The sequence below is a fragment of the Notolepis coatsorum genome (genome assembly GCF_963971535.1).
Source record: "Notolepis coatsorum genome assembly, chromosome: 17".
Taxonomy (NCBI): Eukaryota; Metazoa; Chordata; class Actinopteri; order Aulopiformes; family Paralepididae; genus Notolepis; species Notolepis coatsorum.
Window position 1 is genome coordinate 84667720 of NC_140181.1, and position 22726 is coordinate 84690445.

General features: G+C 46.0%; 1 protein-coding gene across 1 annotated transcript in view; it reads right to left on the minus strand.

The window, feature by feature from the left end:
- The window catches only part of grip2a (glutamate receptor interacting protein 2a), a gene marked incomplete at both ends in the record, with an annotated part of 104738 nt that overhangs the window by 15772 nt on the left and 66240 nt on the right, over positions 1–22726 (minus strand). The window contains 16 exon segments of the mRNA XM_084333531.1: positions 1094–1318; positions 2055–2169; positions 3342–3501; positions 3699–3878; positions 4016–4155; positions 4815–4959; positions 5907–6052; positions 6278–6341; positions 7575–7655; positions 8160–8305; positions 16133–16175; positions 16178–16288; positions 16291–16317; positions 16716–16868; positions 19275–19346; positions 19349–19402. Coding sequence (XP_084189657.1) covers positions 1094–1318; positions 2055–2169; positions 3342–3501; positions 3699–3878; positions 4016–4155; positions 4815–4959; positions 5907–6052; positions 6278–6341; positions 7575–7655; positions 8160–8305; positions 16133–16175; positions 16178–16288; positions 16291–16317; positions 16716–16868; positions 19275–19346; positions 19349–19402 — 1862 coding nt within the window.

Consider the following 22726-nt stretch of genomic DNA (forward strand, 5'->3'; position numbering starts at 1 on the left):
CAAGCTGGTAGCAATGCAGAGAGCTGGGCTCGAACCCAGCATCTCCTGCACTAGTGGCGAGCGCCTTGCCCACTGCGCCACTTAGCCGCCCTTCCTCCTATTTTTCTTGTATTTTCCTCCCATCCCAATTTTAGTCGTTATGCAAATTCCCCCTCCCCTTCCTGGTCGTTTGCATGTGCCCCCCACTTGCCGGTCTAGGGAGCCCTGAAGTCCATCACATGCTTCCTCTGATACATAGGAGACAGCCAGCAGCCTCTTTTCACCTGGCAGTGAGGACTCTCATTGGGTGAGTGTAACGCGTGGGAGGGCACACTACCTCACCCAGATCCCTTCCTCGCTGTGCAGGTGCCCTGACCGACCTGTAGGAGTCGCTGTTTACAACGACCAGATTACCACCCACCGGCTTCCCTCCCGCTGACAATTGTGTCAGTATGACGACCGGCCAAGCCGGAGGCACCACTGACAGCTGGATTCGATACCAGTGTCTCTGCGGTGGTAGACAGACGCTTAGTCCGCTGCGCTACCCGGCCGCCCCTTATATAGAGTATATATATAATCTTTTTTATTTATTTTTTAGCTGGGCGCAGTTTTCTAGGCAACAGTCTATGTCCTACCCCCATTTAATTTTTTTTTCGAATACAAATTCCCCCAAAAAGTCACTCCTACACAAACTCCTCTTGGTGAGTTATTTTTGCTTCTCGGTTGTACCTTGTGCAGTAGGGCAGAAGGGGACTAGGTTGTACCTTGTACAGTAGGGCAGAAGGGGACTAGGTTGTACCTTGTGCAGTAGGGCAGAAGGGGACTAGGTTGTACCTTGTGCAGTAGGGCAGAAGGGGACTAGGTTGTACCTTGTGCAGTAGGGCAGAAGGGGACTAGGTCATACCTTGTGCAGTAGGGCAGAAGGGGACTAGGTTGTACCTTGTGCAGTAGGGCAGAAGGGGACTAGGTCATACCTTGTGCAGTAGGGCAGAAGGGGACTAGGTCATACCTTGTGCAGTAGGGCAGAAGGGGACTAGGTTGTACCTTGTGCAGTAGGACAGAAGGGGATGAGGTCATACCTTGTGCAGTAGGGCAGAAGGGGATGAGGTCATACCTTGTGCAGCTGCAGGGCAGTGGGGGACGAGGTTTCCGCGGGGTCCCCTGCTCCCCTGGGCGGCGTGTCCCTGGCTCTGGAGCACCTGTTCGGGTTGCCTTTGGTCTCAGGCTCGTCACGGGGCGCCTCCCTGTTAATGGGACTAATCCTGGCATGGAGCACTGAGTCCTCGTGCGTCTTGGTCTCATCCAGATACAGGCTCAGACTGCTGCCTGTCATGGACGCCTGTCGAGACGACAAAATTAATGGACTGTTAAAACGTGTGGGGAACACAGAATAGCAGTACCCCATTTATTTATTTAATTAACTATATCTATCTAAAAATATATTATAATTAACTATATTGATTCATATTAATTAATCAAATACTTTTCTCCAAAATGTTCCTTTTCATTAAAAGATTTATTGAAATGGTGATTTCAAACAACACCATCTGTACCAAACAAATTGTTTTCCTGAAGTCGTGGAATATAATTTGTAAGCCAAGGCTTCTTAGCAGCTCCACAATTCTTCTTTTATATAATATCGCAGCTTCCTGCTATTTGGAAATTGCACTCGGCCACATTGCGATTTCAAATACCCAGCAGGGAGTTATTTACAGAGACTGACTAGAGGCCAAGGCACCGTGCCGATGTCTCCCTTGACTAGAGGCCAAGTCACCGTGCCGATGTCTCCCTTGACTAGAGGCCAAGGCACCGTGCCGATGTCTCCCTTGACTAGAGGCCAAGGCACCGTGCCGATGTCTCCCTTGACTAGAGGCCAAGGCACCGTGCCGATGACTCCCTTGACTAGAGGCCAAGGCACCGTGCCGATGTCTCCCTTGACTAGAGGCCAAGGCACCGTGCCGATGTCTCCCTTGACTAGAGGCCAAGGCACCGTGCCGATGTCTCCCTTGACTAGACAGATTTAATAACAGGTCATTTAGGGTCATGAATACATGAGGACAACGGGGACGGCCTACCTCCAGCTCCCTGAGAATCTCCGATTGGCCGCAGGTCTCGAGGTCCTGCAGGGCCTGGGACCAGAAGCTGTCGTCCTGGTTCAGGGTGCCATGGCAACGAGGGGGACTGACGAATCTATGACAACGCAGGAACCAGAACATGAGAGCAGCCCTGCTTGTCCCGAGGCCGGCCCGACACGGGTGCTGCCTACAGAGCAGTGTGGGTAATGTCGTTTTTTGGCCCGTGTGACGGAGAGAGTGTCAATACAAAAAAGAAAAAAAATATCTCTCAGGGCTGCAATGACGGTTCTTGTAATCTCTCTCATTCTGTGGCTGCACAAACGGAGAGGAGTCCTCTAGAATAGATCATGTGTTCATACTGTTCACTTTTAAAAGTAATGTCACGCCCAAAAAAGAGGAACTGAACGTAAAGAGGACAGAAAAGTTCAGGGGTAAAAAAAGAGAAAAAGATTGAAGAATGAAGTGAAAGACAATATAGGCTGGTCTCCTTCAGCCTTGTGATGTTTTAACATGTTGGTGGGCAAACAGGGAAGCGACAAGAGAAAGGATGTGTTTATGTGAAAAGACCAATAGCTCGTGGGCAGTTAGTAAAGCAGGTGAGAGAGAGAATACCTGAGAAAGAGAGAAGAAAACACAGACAGGAAGAGAACTAAAACACAGCGGCAAAGGACACAAGATGAGGACAAAACAATGACTGGCCTAGAAGTTCAAAAGAAACAAAAGACAGAATACCTTAAAAAGCTAATTTTAATACACAGAAACTGGTGCAAATAAAGAACAATTTGCCCTTTTGATGTGAAATCAAAAGAAGCAACAAAAATAAACACTGAAAGCTGCATCGACATGAAACAAAATGTTGATTGAATGGTAGATTGCACCAAATTGACCATTTGCAAATATTGACATTTGTCCTCATGCATTTACTTCCTACAGACATCCATACTCACGACACCACAATACAAAACATGTCCTACGCAGATAAAGATGTGGAGAGTAGCATGTGATGTAACATTACAGTAACTGAAGATAAAGTTACATTAAGCAGGGGGGGGGGGGGGGGGGGTGCTAATAACATGTCTGTGAGAACTAGACACATGTTATACAGACTGGAGAGCAATGTTATTATATTGCTTGTGGTAATTAGCTGAAGACAGAGAGCAGCAAGTTCATTTTAAAGGTTTGTCAGACAAAGCAACAGTGGCTAAGGAGGACAGGACTTGGAAGACATTTTGCAAACCGGGTCAGTTGCTTTGACGAGCTCACTCACTCACTCACTCACTCACTCACCCAGGTATTTTGTCCCACTCATCTTCAGTGTATCTCCCACCGTACAGGGCTGTTTGGTGGCCGATGCCTGGAGAGCTGGACGACGGATGGCTCCTGTGCTTTGTACGTCGCCACTCACTTGGGTTGAATGATAAATCAGATGCTCTGTGGAGATATGTCCCTGAACACAAAGGAAGATGTCAGTTGGGCTGTCCTCAGGGGTAAAAGATTTACAAGATCCTAACAACTTTTTAAATATGAAGGGGCAGAGCCTTCGATCTTATTTCTCAATAGAGATTAGATCAGATGGACAACGTTGTTTTTCAATGACGGAGAAGAACCACCATGAGGGTGTCCCGTGCGGTGGTTGACCCTCACCTTGGCTACCGTAGCCTGCATCGATACCAGAGCCGTCCCAGGAGCTCATGGCCGAGTCCACGCTGGGAACGGTGAGAGAGTACACCTCCGAATGTTTACTGGTCTTCTGAGAGTCGGCCAGCTCGTCCTCCGTGTCGCTCAGGAACCCTGCCTGGTCTGAAGACCGCTCGCCATCAGATGCTGATATTGGACAGAGAATAAATTAACAGTGAGAATTGTAGCTCCTGTAGTTCATAAATAAACGTTCGGTTTCAACCGTGGAGGCGAGACATAGCGTTACTAGCTCCAGCTGTGAGATAAGGGTCATGCAAACATACGGTCGACTTGTTTCTTGATCTTGAGGGTGACCGTCTCCCCGGCCATCTGGAGGAGGAGGATGGCTTCGCTCAATGGCTTTCCCTTCAGACTGGCCCCATTGATCGCCAGGACACGGTCGCCTATATGAATGGCCCCAGTCCTGCAGGGAGAGGAGAGCAGAGGAGATGAGGACTCTAGAGCAGCGTTTCTCAAACTACGGGTCGTGAACCAAAGTGGGGTCGCGGGTAGGTGACAGGGCAAGTAAAAAGATAATCAGTATTTTTTTCTTTTATGTTCTGGCAACATATTTGGGTTAAATATGCCTTGTTTTATAAATGTGTATTGATAACAGTGCTGTAATTAAATGTTCTAATAAATATGCATGATCAAGTTCAACAACGTGTGCTTTTATTTTGATATTCCTTAATTCCATGTTGAAATTACGCGATACATTAAGGCGATACATTAAGTGCGGGGTCGCCTAAATAAAATGGGGTCGTGGTATAAAAAAGTTTGAGAACCCCTGCTCTAGAGTCTACCAAACAGCGCCGGTCTGGCCTCAGCTGTTGCTTAGGACTGGAAACTGTCAGGCTGCCCAGTGTTCTGCCTTGAGGCAGGAACAAAGGACCTCCTTGTTCTTACTCAAAAAGATGACACTGCGATTGTCTATTGTTGTCTATGTTACAACAAAAGAGTTTTGGGGGTTTCTGGAGAAAACCACTGGAGGGACTATATGGGCCTGGAGGGGATTCTGTGGTCCTGGGTCTATAATATCACCATCTTCTCAAAGGCCAGGTGACCCCGCTCTCACCCACTCACCTCTCTGCCAGGCCTTTCTTGGTGAGCCCAGAGATGACGATGGGGTCGAAGGGTTCCTCGGTGCCGGAGATGGTGATGCCTAGTGGGCCGTTGTATCTCTTCAGCTCCACGGTGTAGATAATAGAGCCAGACATCTCCAGCTCATCTGAAAGTGGTTAACAGCACAAACCCACAAACATGGATGGACGAAATGCATAGTTGACAAAGACAGACACATGGACATGTCCGAAGACACAGATGCACACATGTACAGAGAAACTATTGACTGCTCTATTAACTCTCTATCTTATCTTCTGCACCTCTTTAACAGACTATAAGACTTTACACATGCATGCAGATAGCAGTACCTCCTCATAAAAGGATCATAAAAGACAACACTTTGTCATGTCATTGTTTTTCAAGATCCCGCTTTATGGTTCGAGTGGAATTCAAAATCCAAGAGATGGTTTAAACTCACTTTCAGATTCTGTAGTTTTTCACCAAACAGGTCATGCACTTTCTCTTATACTTTTAACTTTTATTTACCCAGGGTAGTTTGCTGAGCACTCGCACATTCACACCTTATGGCTTAGTCAGCTACAACCACAGTGCTCTACTGTTGGCCTCTACTGTTGGCCTCTACTGTTGGGCTCTACTGTTGGCCTCTACCGAGAAGCTCCACTGGAGCAGTTCAGGTTTAAAGGGATATTTCACGTCTGTTATCTGCTCCCATGTCTGCTTTTCTGCATTTTTTAACCCCTGTCCCTGTCTCTCTGAGTGAATTTGGATAAGGGACATATAGCCCAGTGATGACATACAGTATCACATGTACAGTGTTAGATAAGGGACATATAGCCCAGTGATGACAAGAGTATCTAGGACACATGATATATTGTAGAATACCAGGTGAGGCACATCCTTGCAGCCCATAATAAAACATGTATAAACATTTGCTCCATAGGACAAATATAGCAGCCCTAAAAACTCCGGAGACACTTAATTTTTATTTTAGTGTGTCGCTCTCTGTACACCACGTGTTAACAGTACACTGTGCTCGTATGTCATGTAGGCCAGCGAATACTGCATGCCGGATGGTCGGGAGCGAGAACGTACCGATGTTGTCCTCGTCTTTCTGGATGCGGAGTTTGACCATGTCCTCGGCCTGCTGCAGGACATGCATGGCCTCCTCCATGGTGCAGTTCTCCAGGCGAAAGCTGTCGATGGCCAACAGCCGGTCTCCAGGCTCCAACGTGCCCGTTCTGCCAGGGAGAGAAACCAATAATATTGAAATATTGGTTGAATAGACGCCTGCCCTCAATGCTCTGCAACATACCATACGTGTGAATAGTTATGAGTCCCAGTAGCAGTTACTGTATATTGGATTTAAATGGACACGATGTAACCAACGTCGACTGAGATCAAACGTGAAGCAAAAAGGAATGTAATCATGATATTCCTAAACATAAGGTTTCAATAATGATTACCTGTGGGCGATGCTTCCTTTCTTAATGTCCGAGATGATGAGGGGCTTGCCTGGCTTCTTACTTGCTGTTACAGACAAAAGATTAGAAACTTGTTTACAATATTAATATGATCATCAGCTACTCTCTAACCATGGGAGCAAGTGAAAGCAGGGGGGAAAGGTGGAGTATATGAGAAAGACCTATGGCTCCAACACTAAACATCTAAAATACTGGGTTGATATGTCTATTTGATGTGTATCTGCCAATTTCATGATTTTATATGTCAGTGATAATCAAACCGTAAACAAAGAGGCCTAAATTAAGATTAAGATGTTAGATCCAAATATGAAAAACTGTGATTTAATGTTCTATGCCTTATGTTGAGTTTGTATATTTTGCTGCCGACTATTTTATGCTCGTTTTATGCATTTCATTTTACATCTGCACTTTATAGGCGGCTGAGTGGCGCAGTGGGCAAGGCGCTCGCCACTAACACAGGAGATGCTGGTATCGAGCCCAGCTCTCTGCATTGCTACCGGCTTGGCCGCCCGTCATACTAACACAATTGGCAGTGTTAGAGGGTGGGAAAGCCGGTGGGTGGGGATTGGACGTTGTGGACAGCGACTCCTACAGGTCGGTTGGGTGACGCCTGTACAGCAGAAACAGGAAGCATCGGGGGATGCGACAGGCTGCCTCCTCGTGTACCGGAGGGGACACGTGATGCAAGGCTTCTATCCTCACTACAGCCGACCAGTGGGAGGCATAGTCTAGCAACGTTCAAGACAGGGGAGGGAAAAATTGGAGTCACGAAATTGGGATGGGAGAAAAATAGGAGAAAAGGTGGATAAAAAATAAAACATCTGCACTTCATGCATTTCTCTTGATCTACCAATTTTGTGCTCATTTTATGCCTATGTCTTTTTTACTGCTGTGAAGCACTTTGAGCTGCAATTCTTGTATGAAAGGTGCTCTACAAATAGTTTGTTATTATTATAATTTCTGTTCAGTATTCGTAGATGATGATGTAACATGTGAAAACAATGGCTGAGCAGTCATGATCACATTCCCATTCTACTGTACTACGTTCTCCGATACTAGTCCTGTTCTACTGTGTTTTCCCAGAGATAAATAACAGTATAATAATAAATGCTTGTAGCAGGTCAGTACTATTTATCAAAGGTAATGAGGTGTTCAACTTCAGGCCACACAGTGTTATGGATCACAAGATGTTGATCCAAACAGAGGAGACCTACTATCCTGGCAGCGGATGATAAAGTAAAGCAACACTGCCCCCTGCTGCATATTTCTGGTAACTCACCGCTGATCATGATGCCCAGCTCCACCCCTCTCCGTTTGGGTAGTTTCACATGGAATGTGCCGCTACTGGGAACCACAGACTCTAATTGACGATAGAAATAGATAAACATGATCAGATACAGTACCGCTCATAGATTAATCAAGGTGTATAGATTATGACGTTGAGTAATGATTTTAAGTAACCAAATCATGAGCTGCCTTAGGTCCAGTGTTTCATTCACTTGAAGTTAGCCCAGTAGGAGAATGTACTGGTATCTCCCCTCCCAGTTATGGAATTCTGGACAAAATTATATCCATTGACAAATCGCCCCTGCCTGTGACAGAATCTGTTCAGATGGGGGTCCCTGCCTGTGACAGAATCTCTTCAGATGGGGGTCCCTGGCCTAATGTGTGTCTAGGGGTCTTTGACACCACAATGCCTGCTTGGTCCAAATAGAGTTCTAGTCCCAGGCCAGTGCTGGTCTCATGGTCACCAAACCTCTGTGTGAAACATTTTTATTTTGTTGTCGTTGCCCAGACCTGATTATCTAAAGTCCTTGAGATTAGTAAAAACAGATGACAATAATAGGCTGATAAAAGTTCACACCTGCAACATCAAATTCTAGCTCCAGGGTGACTTTGTTGGCCAGAGCAGCGTCTCGGAGCAGCTGATGAGCCTCCTCCAGCGTCCCCTCCTCTGTCGGGATCCCGTTAATGGACAACAGTCTGTCCCCGACATGCAAGAGCCCACACCTACACACACACACACACACACACACACACACACACACACACACACAAAATAACCTACATGTTGACAGATTATCTTCTACCTCGTTTTGTTTTAGCATTTTAGCTTTATATACTATATGTACCTTATGTGACAAATAAAACAAAACTTGAAACTTGAGAACACCTCTTCTCCATCTCTCTCTCCTCTACTTGAGAGAACACCTCTTCTCTCTCTCCTCTACTTGAGAGAACACCTCTTCTCTCTCTCCTCTACTTGAGAGAACACCTCTTCTCTCTCTCCTCTTTTTTTTTATACAATATTTGTATTGGGTTTTACAGTACACATTTCAGGTTTTCATTGTCGTCAGTTATTCTTAATTCCTTTTCTCCACAAGTTTATACAAGTATACCCATTACCCACATACCCCCTCCCCCTTTCTCTCGCTTAGCATCTTTGAGTCTGTTTTTACTGTTGTCATATAGAAATAGTACGTACATTCATTGGTACCTCCAGTAAAATAGCTTGTACATAAATAAAAATAATTGACAATATAAAATTTAAATTTAAAGATAAAAATAAAAATAAATACGTGACATCTTTACAACCCCTTCACTGACGTGCCTCCGCTCTCCCCCGGGGTCTGGGTCACGACTGACCGCGGGAGAGAGCGGGGGGACTCATCCTATAGCAGCCCTCCTATATCTTCCCTTCTCAGATAGTCATTAAATGGTTTCCATATATCCTCGTAAACCTCTATATTGTTCCTGAGGATATATGTTATTCTCTCCATAGACATGCATTGTGCCATATTCTTAATCCAAGCACCGATTGTGGGTGCGTCTATTTTCTTCTCTCTCTCCTCTACTTGAGAGAACACCTCTTCTCTCTCTCTCTCTCCTCTACTTGAGACAACACCTGTTCTCTCTCTCTCCTCTACTTGAGACAACACCTCTTCTCTCTCTCTCTCCTCTACTTGAGACAACACCTCTTCTCTCTCGCCTCTACTTGAGACAACACCTCTTCTCTCTCTCCTCTACTTGAGAGAACACCTCTTCTCTCTCTCTCCTCTACTTGAGACAACACCTCTTCTCTCTCTCTCTCCTCTACTTGAGACAACACCTCTTCTCTCTCGCCTCTACTTGAGACAACACCTCTTCTCTCTCTCCTCTACTTGAGAGAACACCTCTTCTCTCTCTCTCCTCTACTTGAGACAACACCTCTTCTCTCTCTCTCTCCTCTACTTGAGACAACACCTCTTCTCTCTCGCCTCTACTTGAGACAACACCTCTTCTCTCTCTCCTCTACTTGAGAGAACACCTCTTCTCTCTCTCTCCTCTACTTGAGAACACAGTGAAAGGGTTAACAGTCTGTAGTGTGGTAGTGAAAGGGTTAATATAACAGCTTTGATTCAAATCACTTTAAAACGTATGCCTCACATTCACCCATTCACACACTTAGCCCCAATTCCTAGTCAACAAGACCTTTTGACATTAACACTTTGATCGCCGGGGTTAAATTCATAATTTACCATCCCTCGCCAGCCGTATTTAACATGGAGAAGTTCCCCTTCTTTGCAGGGCTATAACTTTTTAAATTGTATTGCTAAATTGACATTACTATGGCCCATTCAACGTCCTATATCTATTGTTCAGGGTGTAGCAACGTTATACTTTTTCATTCACATATTCATACTAAAATACGGTCTAAAGTATAAGTATGTTTTTATCGTTTTCTGCAGCTTTCTCCAGAACTTGATTTATAGCCCTAAATGCATTATATTGATGATCAAATACAGTTTGGTAGGAATCTGTGCAAGAAAAAAAAATGTCAACTGGACGTGCTTCTAGGAGTTACTACGTATGATCTGATGTTGACCGGATGGGCGGGGGGTCGTTTATAATTCCGTGGGCAACGTTATATCATTCTTACCGTAGCTTCCTCATAGCGTTGGCCGATGAGCGTGGAGCAGAGATATTCCTATTATGGGATGTAGAAATACCCGATCCATTTCCAGGTTGTATAATAGTATATACGTCCAAATCATGTTGTTTATCGAGTTATTTGCAACCGATCGACATCCATTGTGTCAAGATGGAGTCCTGCTAATGATAGCGAGTGCGAAGAGAGGAGACTTCCAACCACAAACGAAAGCAAGGACACTTCTGATGAGTCCGATTGTATGATATGTATGATAACAAACGGACAATCTGCTGAATCCAAAACTGCCATTCAGCGCAGGTCACCAACGACTTCAAGTGGCAAACACATGGCAACTTCTGAATCTGATTCAGAACCTGAGCAGTACAGGACTGAGAACACACGTAGGCTGAAGAGGAAACTGATGTACACTGCACCAGAGGGAAAACTTCTAGAAAACATTTCAGTTCAGATAAAGGCACATCATCCTCCAGAGAAGGCTTGACCTCTTCAAGAGAAGGTTTGGCCTCTTCAAGAGAAGGCTTGGCCTCTTCAAGAGAAGGTTTGTCGTCTTCAAGAGAAGGTTTGGACTCTTCAAGATGAGGTTTGGCCTCTTCAAAAAAAGGCATGGCCTCTTCAAGAGAAGGTTTGCCCTCTTCAAAAGAAGGCTTGTCTAAGCCCTCCAGAGAAGGCCCTAATCTAATCTAAAAAATAAACGAAAGTCATGGAAATCGAATTGAACTGTGTCGTGCCAAGTTAGACACAGTGGCCAGCTTCCTGCCTGATGCAGATTTGCCTGAAATATTTTATTTTCATTGGCTTCCTATTGTGATTCTGTTGTTTAAAAAAGAAAAAGTTTTATTACACATATATATACATACATACCAACTATTTCGCCTGTTTTATTCTCCACCCATCGATCATCCATAGCAACACTATCATCGACATCCAAGAAGGAGGATCCCCTTCTAAGGTTTCTCTCCTCCACATTGCCTGTGGTGTTTTTTTTTCTTCCTATTGCTAGGTTTTTAGTGAGTTTTTCCTTACCTTCGCTGGGGTATGTCTGGGAGTGTTGCATTTATTTATTTTACATTTATTTTGGATTTCATGGTGTTTTTGTTTTGTTATTGATTTATTGTGATGTTTCTTCTTGACTTGTTTAAAGAAGACTTGTCCGGCCCACAGGGACATTACCTTGTGATTGTGGGCTTTACAAATACATTTGATTTGATTTGATTTGAGTGCCCGGACGAAATATGGGTGAGCACCACTTCATCCGCATCACTTCCTGTTTGGGCGAGCGGCCGATCGGCCACCAGATGGCGCTCTTGAACCGTTGGAGAATTGTGAGGGGCTCACCAGTACATATAATGTCTCCGGGGGAGAAATATGTCACAGATTTTTGAAATATTGATATCAAAGACGCTGTCCAGCGTCTTCGGCAGAATAAGCATGGCGGGGAAAGACGCTGAACAGCGTCTCCGGCGATTAAAGTGTTAATGGCGGTGTCAAGTACAATAAGACCCCATGGGACGACGGAAAAAGCTGGGGATTGTATTTTCATCCCAACAACTTGTTAACAACTCGTGATAAAAAGCAGCAGCTCACGCCCCTCAGCCATCCATTTTGAGAGAAGAATTCTAGATTAGCGTCACAAGTTAAATAATGTTGCATGGATTGATTGATTGATTGAAAAGTTTATTAACAGATTGCAGAATGGGTACAGTACAGTACAGCTCAATACATACAATTGTTAAGGGGATGCAGACCAGAGAAAGACTTTCGTCTTGTTTACATCAGGGTCCCCCATTTTCAATTCATCATAACATATATGACATACATGACATACAGATAGACAGTACTGCTACATCTATACATTTATGACATCAGATTTGCAAATACAGTACTGTTTGTGTTACAAAAGTGTCCAGAAAAGGAGTGTATATACATTTGGCATAGAAACTGTACATTGGAGGAGGTTGGTTGGGTTGGGTGAGGGCTGTACATTGGAGGTGGGGGGGGGGGGGGGGGGGGGGGTTGGGAAGGACACACACACACATTTTACACTGTACATTGGAATATTGACAAAGCCTTACTTGGTCATTTACTGTACAACTAGGTTAGGACATTTGTAGGGGCCAGTTTCGAATTGCAGTCTCACGTAGGTGTTTTTTGAGAGTGTTTTTGAAGGTGGGTAGTGATTCACATTCCTTTACAGCTTTAGGTAGGGCGTTCCACATTGATGTGGCATAATTGCGAAACGTGTTTAGTCCCTTGTTTGAGCCGAATCTGGGTTTTACATGATTTGTGGAGCTCCCTCTGGTGTTGTGATCGTGGTATTCACTGACCTTTGGGAAGTATTTTGACATGTACATGGGTACCTTGGTCGCGTAGTGTATCTTGTAGACCAGGCCCATTGCAAGTTGCTGTACTCTGTCGTCTACTCTAAGCCATCCTAGGTTGTCAAAGTGGGCAGGGGTGAGGTGGGTTCTAGGAGTCAGGTCAAGTAGTAGTCTGACTAGCTTGTTTTGAGATGTTTGTAATTTGTTTTTTAGTGCCTTTGAGGTGCTTTGGTACCATGAGGTGCAAGCATAGTCGTAGTACCCTTGAATGAGTGCTCCTGCTAGAGTCTATGTATTCTTGTTTACCAGAGAGGAGATCCGGTACAAGAATCGCGTTCGTTGGTTGACTTTTTTTATTACATTGGATGCCATTTTGTCACAGGAAAGATTAGCCTCTAGGGTGGAACCCAGGTAGGTAATTTCATCTTTCCTTGTGATAATATTGTCACCCACTGTAACCGAGAAGCCGTCGGTCTTGCTGAGTTTGTTATTTGAACCGAAGAGAATGGACTCTGTTTTGCCCATGTGTAATGATAGTTTGTTGTCGGCGAGCCATATGCAGATTTTGCCTAGTTCCGAGCTGAGGGCTTTTTCAACCTGTAACTTGTTCTTGTCAGAGACCAGCAGGGCTGAGTCGTCCGCAAACAGGAACAAGTTGCAGTCACAAGCTGACGACATGTCATTTGCATAAATTAGGAATAGTAGCGGTCCTAGTATGCTTCCTTGTGGAACACCACAGCTCACTGTGAGGGGGGGGGATAGGGTACCGTTTACTTCCACCATCTGTTCCCTCCCCTCCAGGTAGGATTGTATCCAGCTCACTGATAAACTATCAAAACCAATTGCTTTTAGCTTGTCAATCAGAATGGTGCGATTGACAGTGTCGAAGGCCTTTTGTAGGTCCAGCATGACCATGCCGCAGTATTTGCCCGCGTCCACCTCTTGTTTGATGTGGTCGTTCAAGTAGAGAAGGCATGTGTCAGTGGAGTGGGATGTTCTGAAGCCAGATTGGAATTCGTAGATTAGATTTTTTTCCGCGAGGTACTTTTCGATCTGTTCGTATACTATTTTTTCCATGACTTTCGAGATGGATGTAAGGATAGAAACAGGGCGGTAGTTACCCGGGTCTAATTTGCTGCCCTTTTTGTGCAGGGGTGTTACTCTCGCAATTTTGAAGTCCTTGGGGACGTGTCCCTGTTTTATGGAGAGGTTTATTATGTGTGTGATGACTGGGGTGATGGCTGCTGCTGAGTCTCTGAGGAATTTGGAGGGGATGTTGTCATGGCCAGTGGCCTTGTTTGGTTGGAGGGCGCTCAGTTTTTTGAGTACCTCATCTGTAGTTACTATTTCCAGTTTGAAGTCGTCTTTGTGGACGCCTAGGTTCATGTAGTATGCTACTATGTGTTCTACCCCATACTGCCCTGAGTGGGAGGGTAGTTTGTTTACCAGTGTTGTGGCTATGTTTGTGAAGAAAGTGTTTAAGTAATTGGCTACATCCAGCTTGTCTGTGATGAGCGTGTTGTCCGTCTTTATGTTTATGTTTGAGAACCTGGTTTTGAGTTTTTTACTGCAGCCTAGTTGATTGTTGAGTAATTTCCAAAGTTCACGTGGTTTATTTTTGTTTTCCTCGGTTTTGTCATTGATGAAATTTTTTTTAGCAGTTTTGATCATGGAGTTTACGTCATTTCTTAGTCTGTTTCTTTCTAGTTTGAGTTCAGTCACGTGGTCTTGGAGTTCACTGCTCGTGCTTTTGGTAAGCTTTGACTGACTTTTACGAAACTCAGAGCATTTTTTGTCTCTGGCTTTCATAGCGGTCAGTATTTCAGTGTGCATCCATGGCTCAGCGCGATTTTTTACCCTGGTGGTTCTTAGGGGGGCCATTTTGTTTAGTATTGATGAAAATTTGTGTCGGATGTCGGATAAAACAAGAAATATTGGCCAAACATGAAGTAGAAAATCAACCGCTATGCGTTTGTTAAAAGGTGCTATAGATAGCTTAACATTAAGCCACTAGAGCACCAGCATGTCATTTATCCAATCGGGTGCATTCCAGGTGCGAAAATGAGAAGTAGGGAGGGGATACATGCAACATGTAAACAATAACATTCATACAATGCATTCATTTTGGAGCTGCAAAAACATTTTGAATGATACATTCATTAATCAATAACCTTTTTTGGGGGAAAGCAGTACTTCTATTCTGCACCTTTCAAAAAACGTCTGTGGATGTATATATAATATATATTTAACATTATTACTCTAAATAAAAATCTCATCTAACACTTTTAAAGAAAGAAAACACACAGAAAACCGAACATACAAACACACACAGAAAACCAAAATGTAGAAACGAACACAGCAACACACACACAGAAAAACAAACGTAGAAACACACACAACACACTCTACCACACGTTTAATCAGATGCACGCTCACACCCAGGACAGAAGCCTCGTCAGCCAGGATTAATTCACTTCCCACTGCTATTCATTAACCTTGAGTTGCGGCTGAGTGACCAACATCACCGCACGATGTTTTGCTTGAGTCAGCCGTGCCCAACGCTGCTGGCCTGGTTTGTATTGTAAGTCCCAGAGGACGTGTCCCTCTGCTACTAAACACAGACACCCTCATTAATCTCACCAGACCAGGGGAGATGCCACACATTGGCCTAATTAGGGCTACAATGTGTGTTAATTGGCCTGTATTATGTTGCTCTGATCAATAAATATATATATAACCTGCATCAACATCCCCACAGCTAAACTGGCTGTAATAAATCTACTGCTGGGAATGTAGAGAGCTGGGGACAATTATTATGAGTCGACAAAAACTAACACTTATCTGCACTTACCCTGTCATTTATTACAATTACAGTCACTAACAATGAATGTCAAAGCCTTAGAATATACACCTCCTCCTAGCATGAAAGTAGAATTATGACTGAACTGAGGTCGAAAAACTACGACCGTTACAAAGTGTTCAACATGATGCTTCAACATGATTCTTCAGATGATGACACTGCTCGGGACATTAGGCCAAACATTAGGCCTTTTTCAGACAGTGACTCCTCCATCATATCCAGCCCGATGCCCCCCCCCCCACAGTGACTCCTCCACCATATGCCCCCCCCCCCCCACAGTGACTCCTCCATCATATCCAGCCGATGCCCCCCCCACACAGTGACTCCTCCATCATATCCAGCCCGATGCCCCCCCCCCCCCCCCACAGTGACTCCTCCACCATATGCCCCCTCCCCCCACAGTGACTCCTCCATAATCTCCAGCCTGTGACTCCTCCACCATATGCCCCCCCCCCCCCCCCCACAGTGACTCCTCCATAATTTCCAGCCTGTGACTCCTCCACCATATGCCCCCTCCCCCCTCCACAGTGACTCCTCCATAATTTCCAGCCTGTGACTCCTCCACCATATGCCCCCCCCCCCCCCCCCCCACAGTGACTCCTCCATAATTTCCAGCATGTGACTCCTCCACCATATGCCCCCCCATGCAGATCCTAGATCACATCCAGCCCGATAAAGACTCTGTATCCCAGCTATCCGCTCGTTCTTGTGGGCGTCTGCAGCGATACCTGTCGGCCGGGCTGTCGGGCTCGATGAAGCGGACGACCGGGGAGCAGAGAGGGTCTCGGTGGCAAAGACGCCCCCTTGCAGCTGGACCCCGAAGCCCGTGAACGGATCCCCCCGCAGGACCACCTCGCTGGTCTCCACGTGGACCACCTGACCCCGGGACCCACTGAGCTGGACGCCAGCGACACTGGGGGAGGGAAGGGCAAAGAGAGTGGAGGAAGAGATACAGGGAGACCCACAGAGGGGGAGCGAGGAGGAGAGAGGAGAGGGGGGGGGGGGGGGGGGGGAGAGTGGCGAACAGACGGATACAAAACAGAGGGAGGAAGAGATACAGGGAGACCCACAGAGGGGAGCGAGGAGGAGAGAGGCAAGAGTGGCGAACAGATGGATACAAAACAAACAGAGAGAGAAAGGGGAGAATGAGTCACGCACATCAGAGTTTCCATCAAGTCACATTTAAGTCAGCTGTGTTTCAGTCAGTTCTGTCAACACACTGAGGGGGAGGTGTGTTTTTACTGCATTGAGAAACATTTGAATGAGTTTTAAAAGTTGAGAACGGGAGCCGGGCGGGTGTGCGTGTCGTACGTGAGCTCTTGTGGTCCTTCCTCCTGGTCCTCCTCTTCCCCCCGGCGCTGTGGGGGCTGGTGGGCGGGACAGGGCAGGGCAGGGTGCTGCTCCCCAGGCTGCTGAAGCCCGACGTGGCTGTGGAGGAAGGGGAGAAGCCACCGCTCACCAGAGCTGTAAGGAGACACACTCCACAGATCACTCCACATATCACTCCACATATATCACTCCACATATCACCAGAGCTGTAAGGAGACACACTCCACAGATCACTCCACATATCACCAGAGCTGTAAGGAGACACACTCAACATATATCACTCCACATATCACCAGAGCTGTAAGGAGACACACTCAACATATATCACTCCACATATCACCAGAGCTGTAAGGCGACACACTCCACATATCACTCCACATATCACCAGAGCTGTAAGGAGACACTCCACATATCACTCCACATCAGCTAGCCCCAGTGTTCACCACTATATTCAACCTATCCCTGGCCGAGTCTGTGGTCCCTGCCTGCTTCAAGGTGTCCACTATAATCCCTGTACCAAAAAACTCCTCCCCAGCAGGCCTCCTCCCCGGTGGCACTCACCTCTGTGGTCATGAAATGCTTTGAGAGGCTGGTCAAGGATTGCATCTGTGCCTCCCTCCCTAGTACCATGGACCCATTGCAGTTTGCATACAGGACAAACGGGTCCACTGACGACACGGCCTCCCAGGTACTGCACAACACCCTTTCTCACCTCGACAGTCAGAAGGGGGGGCTATGTGAGATTGCTGTTCATCGACTATAGTTCAGCTTTCAATACCATAGTCCCCACCAGACTGGCTGACAAGTTGATCGATCTGGGTCTGAACTCCACCCTGAGCGCCTGGATTCTGGACTTTCTGACCGACAGGCCCCAGGCGGTCAGGGTGGGTGGACACACCTCCAACTCAATCACCCTGAGCATCGGGTCCCCCCAGGTCTGTGTTCTCTGCCCCCTGCTGTATTCGCTGTACACACATGACTGTGTGGCCAGGTTCAGCTCCAACTCCACAGTGAAGTTTGCAGACGACATGGTGGTGGTGGGTCTGATCTCTAACAACGACGAGAAGGCCTACCGGGAGGAGGTTGATGTCCTGGCACTCTGGTGCCGGGATAACAGCCTACTCCTGAACAATTATTGGTAAGACCAAGGAGCTGATTGTGGATTTTAGGAGAATACAGCAGGGGACACACGCCATGTGGATTAATGGGGCTATCGTGGACAGGGTGAGCAGTTTTAAGTACCTGGGAGTCCACATCACTGAGGACCTGACATGGACAACACACACAGACACTGTGGTGAAAAAGGCAAAGCAGCGCCTCTATCACCTGAGACAATTAAGGAAGTACAGAGTATCGGGGCAGATACTCCAGTCCTTCTATTCCGGGGCTGTGGAGAACATCCTGACTGGGAATATCAACGCCTGGTTTGGCAACTGCACCGCCCAGGACAGGAAGGCTCTACAGAGAGTTGTGCGCTCAGCAGAGCATACTACGGGTATTGCACTACCACCCCTGCAGGACTTATACAATAGGAGGTGCAAATACAGAGCCTGCAGAATAATGAAGGACCCTCACCACCCCAACAATAGCCTGTTCAAGCTGCTGCGGTCAGGCAAGCACCTATGCATACATGCAAGTTCAAGTTTCAAGTTTCTTTATTAGTTGACATGCAAAAATACAGAATACTTTCACATGGAATGCAAGAACAGAGAGACTCAGACTCAGCTTCTTCCCCCAGGCCATCAGAACACTCAACACTGATCTCTCCACACACAAGCACACATGAACACACACCACACACACACACACACACACACACACACACACACACACACACACAAAAGAAAACGTCACAAAATAAAATTTAAATTAAAAAAACATAACTATGTTTTTGTATAGTATAGTGTGGTATAGATAGTATAGCTAGGATAGCTTAGTATACATAGTATAACTGAAGATTGTATAGGATATGGTATAGTAGTGTATATAGGACCCATTGCCTTTTAATTCATAAGCTTAGCATTGTATTGTATTTTATCTTAATACTTTTCATCATGTCTATTTTATTATCTATTCTATTTTATTCTATTATTATTGTATTTGTTGCACAACCGAGGCGGGCATGGCCACCTTCATTTCACTATATGTCTTGTGTATGTATGTGATGAATAAACTTCTTGAATCTTGAACATATCACCAGAGCTGTAAGGAGACACTCCACATATCACTCCACATATCACCAGAGCTGGTAGGAACAAGGGGGGGGGAGGAGGGGAGAGAGAAAAGGCAAAAAGCAATGCCCCCCCCCCCCCCCCCCCCCCCCCCGGTTAAAAAATACCACCCAACTCTGTATTAGAGTCCACATGTCACAGCACGGTAACATCACACGTACGCCGCAAACGTGCACACAGAACAGGAAAGAAAAAAATGCAGTGTCAAGAGTCCACATCCTAGAAATAGATTTATGAATCGTGATGAAGAAAGGCCTTCCATACTGTAGCGTGTAGCCGGCGGGCGGCGCTGTCAGAAGTGATCACTTACATTTGCAGTGGTCCTGCTGGTTGTGTGGGTGGCCGGGACTGTTCCATGTCTTCCCGTGGCTGGCGTGCGGTGGTGGCAGTAGTTACTACTTTGGTCCCAGTGGTGATGATTGCTCTTCTGCACTTTTACTGCGGCAATCAGGAAACAAAACACGTCCATTAAAGCGAATCAGATGCACTCCTCTGTGCTAAATTCCTTCTGTGAAATCCTGCTTTCATTCCGGTGTCTAAATTTACACCGCGGCCTGCGAGAGCCTGCAGGAGAATTCCAAGCACAGTAATTGATATTTAATGTTTTCTTCATGGTACACTAGATTGGATCCCGTGGCGTAATGTATTTTGATGAGCGTCAGAAAATCAGTTAGACACATGTGACTGGATTCGCTGAATGGGAGCAAATGAGGGAGCAAAGAATAGGTCTGTTAAAACAGGATCTTACTTTTACTAGCAAGCCTCAGAAAGGCTGAATGCATGTTGGAAATCATTCTTATCACTTCAAACTCCAAAGAGCCAGAGAATGCAAAAACAGACTCCATGTGATGCCCACTAGACATGGTGGTGTCGTCTTTGAGAAACCGGCTGTTTGTGAGCAGAGATTCCATGTAAGCTTTTGACCATGATTGAGCACAGCTGAGAGCTCGATCTCTGATTGTGCAGGATGTCCCGGCCCTACGTGTGATTGGCAGGACAATGGGCCAATTGAGTCGTTTTTTTTTGGAAATGAGGCATTCAGTATCACAGAGTAGTCAGGCGATGACATGTCCAGGTGATGAAGATGGCTCTCACAGCACTGTGAACGGAACATGTAAACAAGAATCGGAACCCTTCGTGCATGTGTCCTTTAGCCTCCACTTCTCCAGCTTCATACTGGGATCATAAACACCGTCACTGGCTTTACGTCACGGCATGAATACCACTCTATGTTTTATTCAAATGATCTTCATGAAATGTTCAAAGGGGAACATTGATGTACACCTGAACATACAGATTCTGAGCTAAATGTGTCATAGAAAGTTACATGTGACAGTAATCCTTGGCGCTTCTTTAGCTGTGGCCTAATCTCTTGACAGCTTGCTCACACACGAGGAGGCTTGTCTCAAGAAACATGGGCGGACGAGCCGAGAGACCGGGATGTTTGCCACATTCAGGTCACCTGGTTAAATCCAACAGGGGTGTATTCAGAATACATTGAGGAGAACCCGCCGGCCCCTTTAAGACAGCCAATTTCTACCTAACCCACTCAAACCAGTAGAGCTCTGGGTTTAACAGCTTATTCTAAGCTCACCTTGGGGAAGCTCTCCAAGAAATGTGTTATTTTCATATTTTTTTTCCATATCTGTAACGAAAGAAACATTAACTCCTAATCTCTTAGTAGCCATATCAGTCTTATTAAATCCCCAGAGGAGATTAGACAAATTGCATCTCTCATAATCACGTCTTATGTCGGGGGAGGGGGTGGGCTGGAAACGTATCGTCGTCACTGCGTTTTATTCACCAAGCGGCTCTTTATTGAATCCCACTTGGAAAATCGAGATGAACTGCTGTCATTTTGCGAAGAGACGTTGAACGTTCTTCACTCTGAATGAGGACAATTCAAACGATAAATTTTTTTTTTATTGATCTTTTTCCCCCTCCTTTTTCCTCCGATTTTCTCCCATCCCAATGTTAGTCGTTATGCCAATTCCCAATCCCCTTCCTGGTCGCTGCGCACTTACCCCCCACAGTCGGTCTGGGAGAGTGGAGGCTACCACGTGCTTCCTCCGACACACGTCCAGCCAATCAACCGCTTCTTTTCACCTGGCAGCGCGGATTCTCACTGAGAGGGCGTAGCGTGTGGAAGGATCACACTATCCCACTTAGATCCTATCCGCGCTTAGCAGGCGCCCCGACCGAACTGTAGGAGTCGCTGTTTACAACGACCCGGACCCACCCGGCCAGCTTCTCCCACCCTCTAATACAGCCAATTGTATTAGTGTGAACGGCCAGCCAAGCTGGTGACAACCCCGGAGCTGTGAGCTGGATTCGAACAGGCGAATCCAGCCGCTCCGGGGTTGGTGACGAACGCAATCTCCGTTACGCCACCTGACCGCCCCCAAGCGATAACATTTTAATATATTTATTTTATCCAAAGCGCTTTGCAATATTTGTTCAAAGTTTTGTTCAAAGTTTTATTCACCCACTCACTCACACATTCACACACCGACGGCGGAGGCAACCATCATAAGGTGCCAACCTGCTCATCGGGAGCAATTATGGGTTAACACTTTGGTTGCCTAAGGTTAAATTAATGATATACCATAGATTGCCAGCGCTATTTGTCTATGGAGAAAGTCCCCTTCTTTGCAGGGCTATAACTTTTTAAATTCTATTGCTACATTGCCATTATTAGGGCCCATTCAAAGTCCTATATGTATTGTTCATTGTGTAGCAACGTTAAACTTTTTCATTCACATATTCATAGTAAAGTATGGTCTAATGTATAAGTATGTTTTCATCTCTTTCTGCAGCTTTCTCCAGAACGTGATATATAGCCCCAAATGCATTATATTGATGATGAAATACAGTTTGATGGCAATCAGCGCGATATAAAAAATTCCAACTAGACGTACTTCTAGAAGTTACTACACGTCATCTGATGTTGACCGGATGGGCGAGGGGGCGTTTATAATTCCGTGGGCAGCGTTATACCAATCATCTAATGTGGGTCAAATGTTGATAATATCAGTTATTATCGAAGACGGTAACGTTACACGCTGAAACTCACCCCAGTCTCCGCGCGCCGTTGGGCGATCATCGTCGAGTAGAAATTTTATCATTATGGGATATATTATTACCCGGTCCATCTCCAGCTTGTATAATGGTATATACGTCCAAATCATGTTGTTTATCGAGTTATTGGCAATCGATCGCTATGTAGAGTGACGAGCTAGAGTCACGGGACATGTACCGAGTGGCCGGAAGCAATACGGACGTCTAGCAAAACCTCTAGTGCGCTTCCTGTTAAGCGCTTGCGCCGATCGGCCACCAGATGGCGCTCCTGAACCGCCAGAGAGCTCAGTGGGTCCTGCTGGTGAATCTCAGGCCAGCGGAGGGACATTATGAATCCGATCGCAGATTTTTGAAATATTGATATAAAGACGACGTACAGCGTCCCCCGGCAACTTTAGCATGGCCAGCAAAGACGTCTAAAGACGCCCCCTGGCAGTCAAAGTGTTAAGTGTCTTGCTCAAGGACACTTTGACACGCTGCCCAGGAGGAGCGGGAATCGAACCGGGAACCTTCCGATTACCAGACGACTGGACTACCTCCAGAGCCACTGTCGCCCCCACATATTGGTGATGCCGTTGGCTGTGTGTATGGATTCAATGGTTCTTCATTGAACACAAGTAACCATAGACAGTAACCGTTTATCTCTCTCCAGAATATTACCCTACAGTAATGTTGTCACAATAC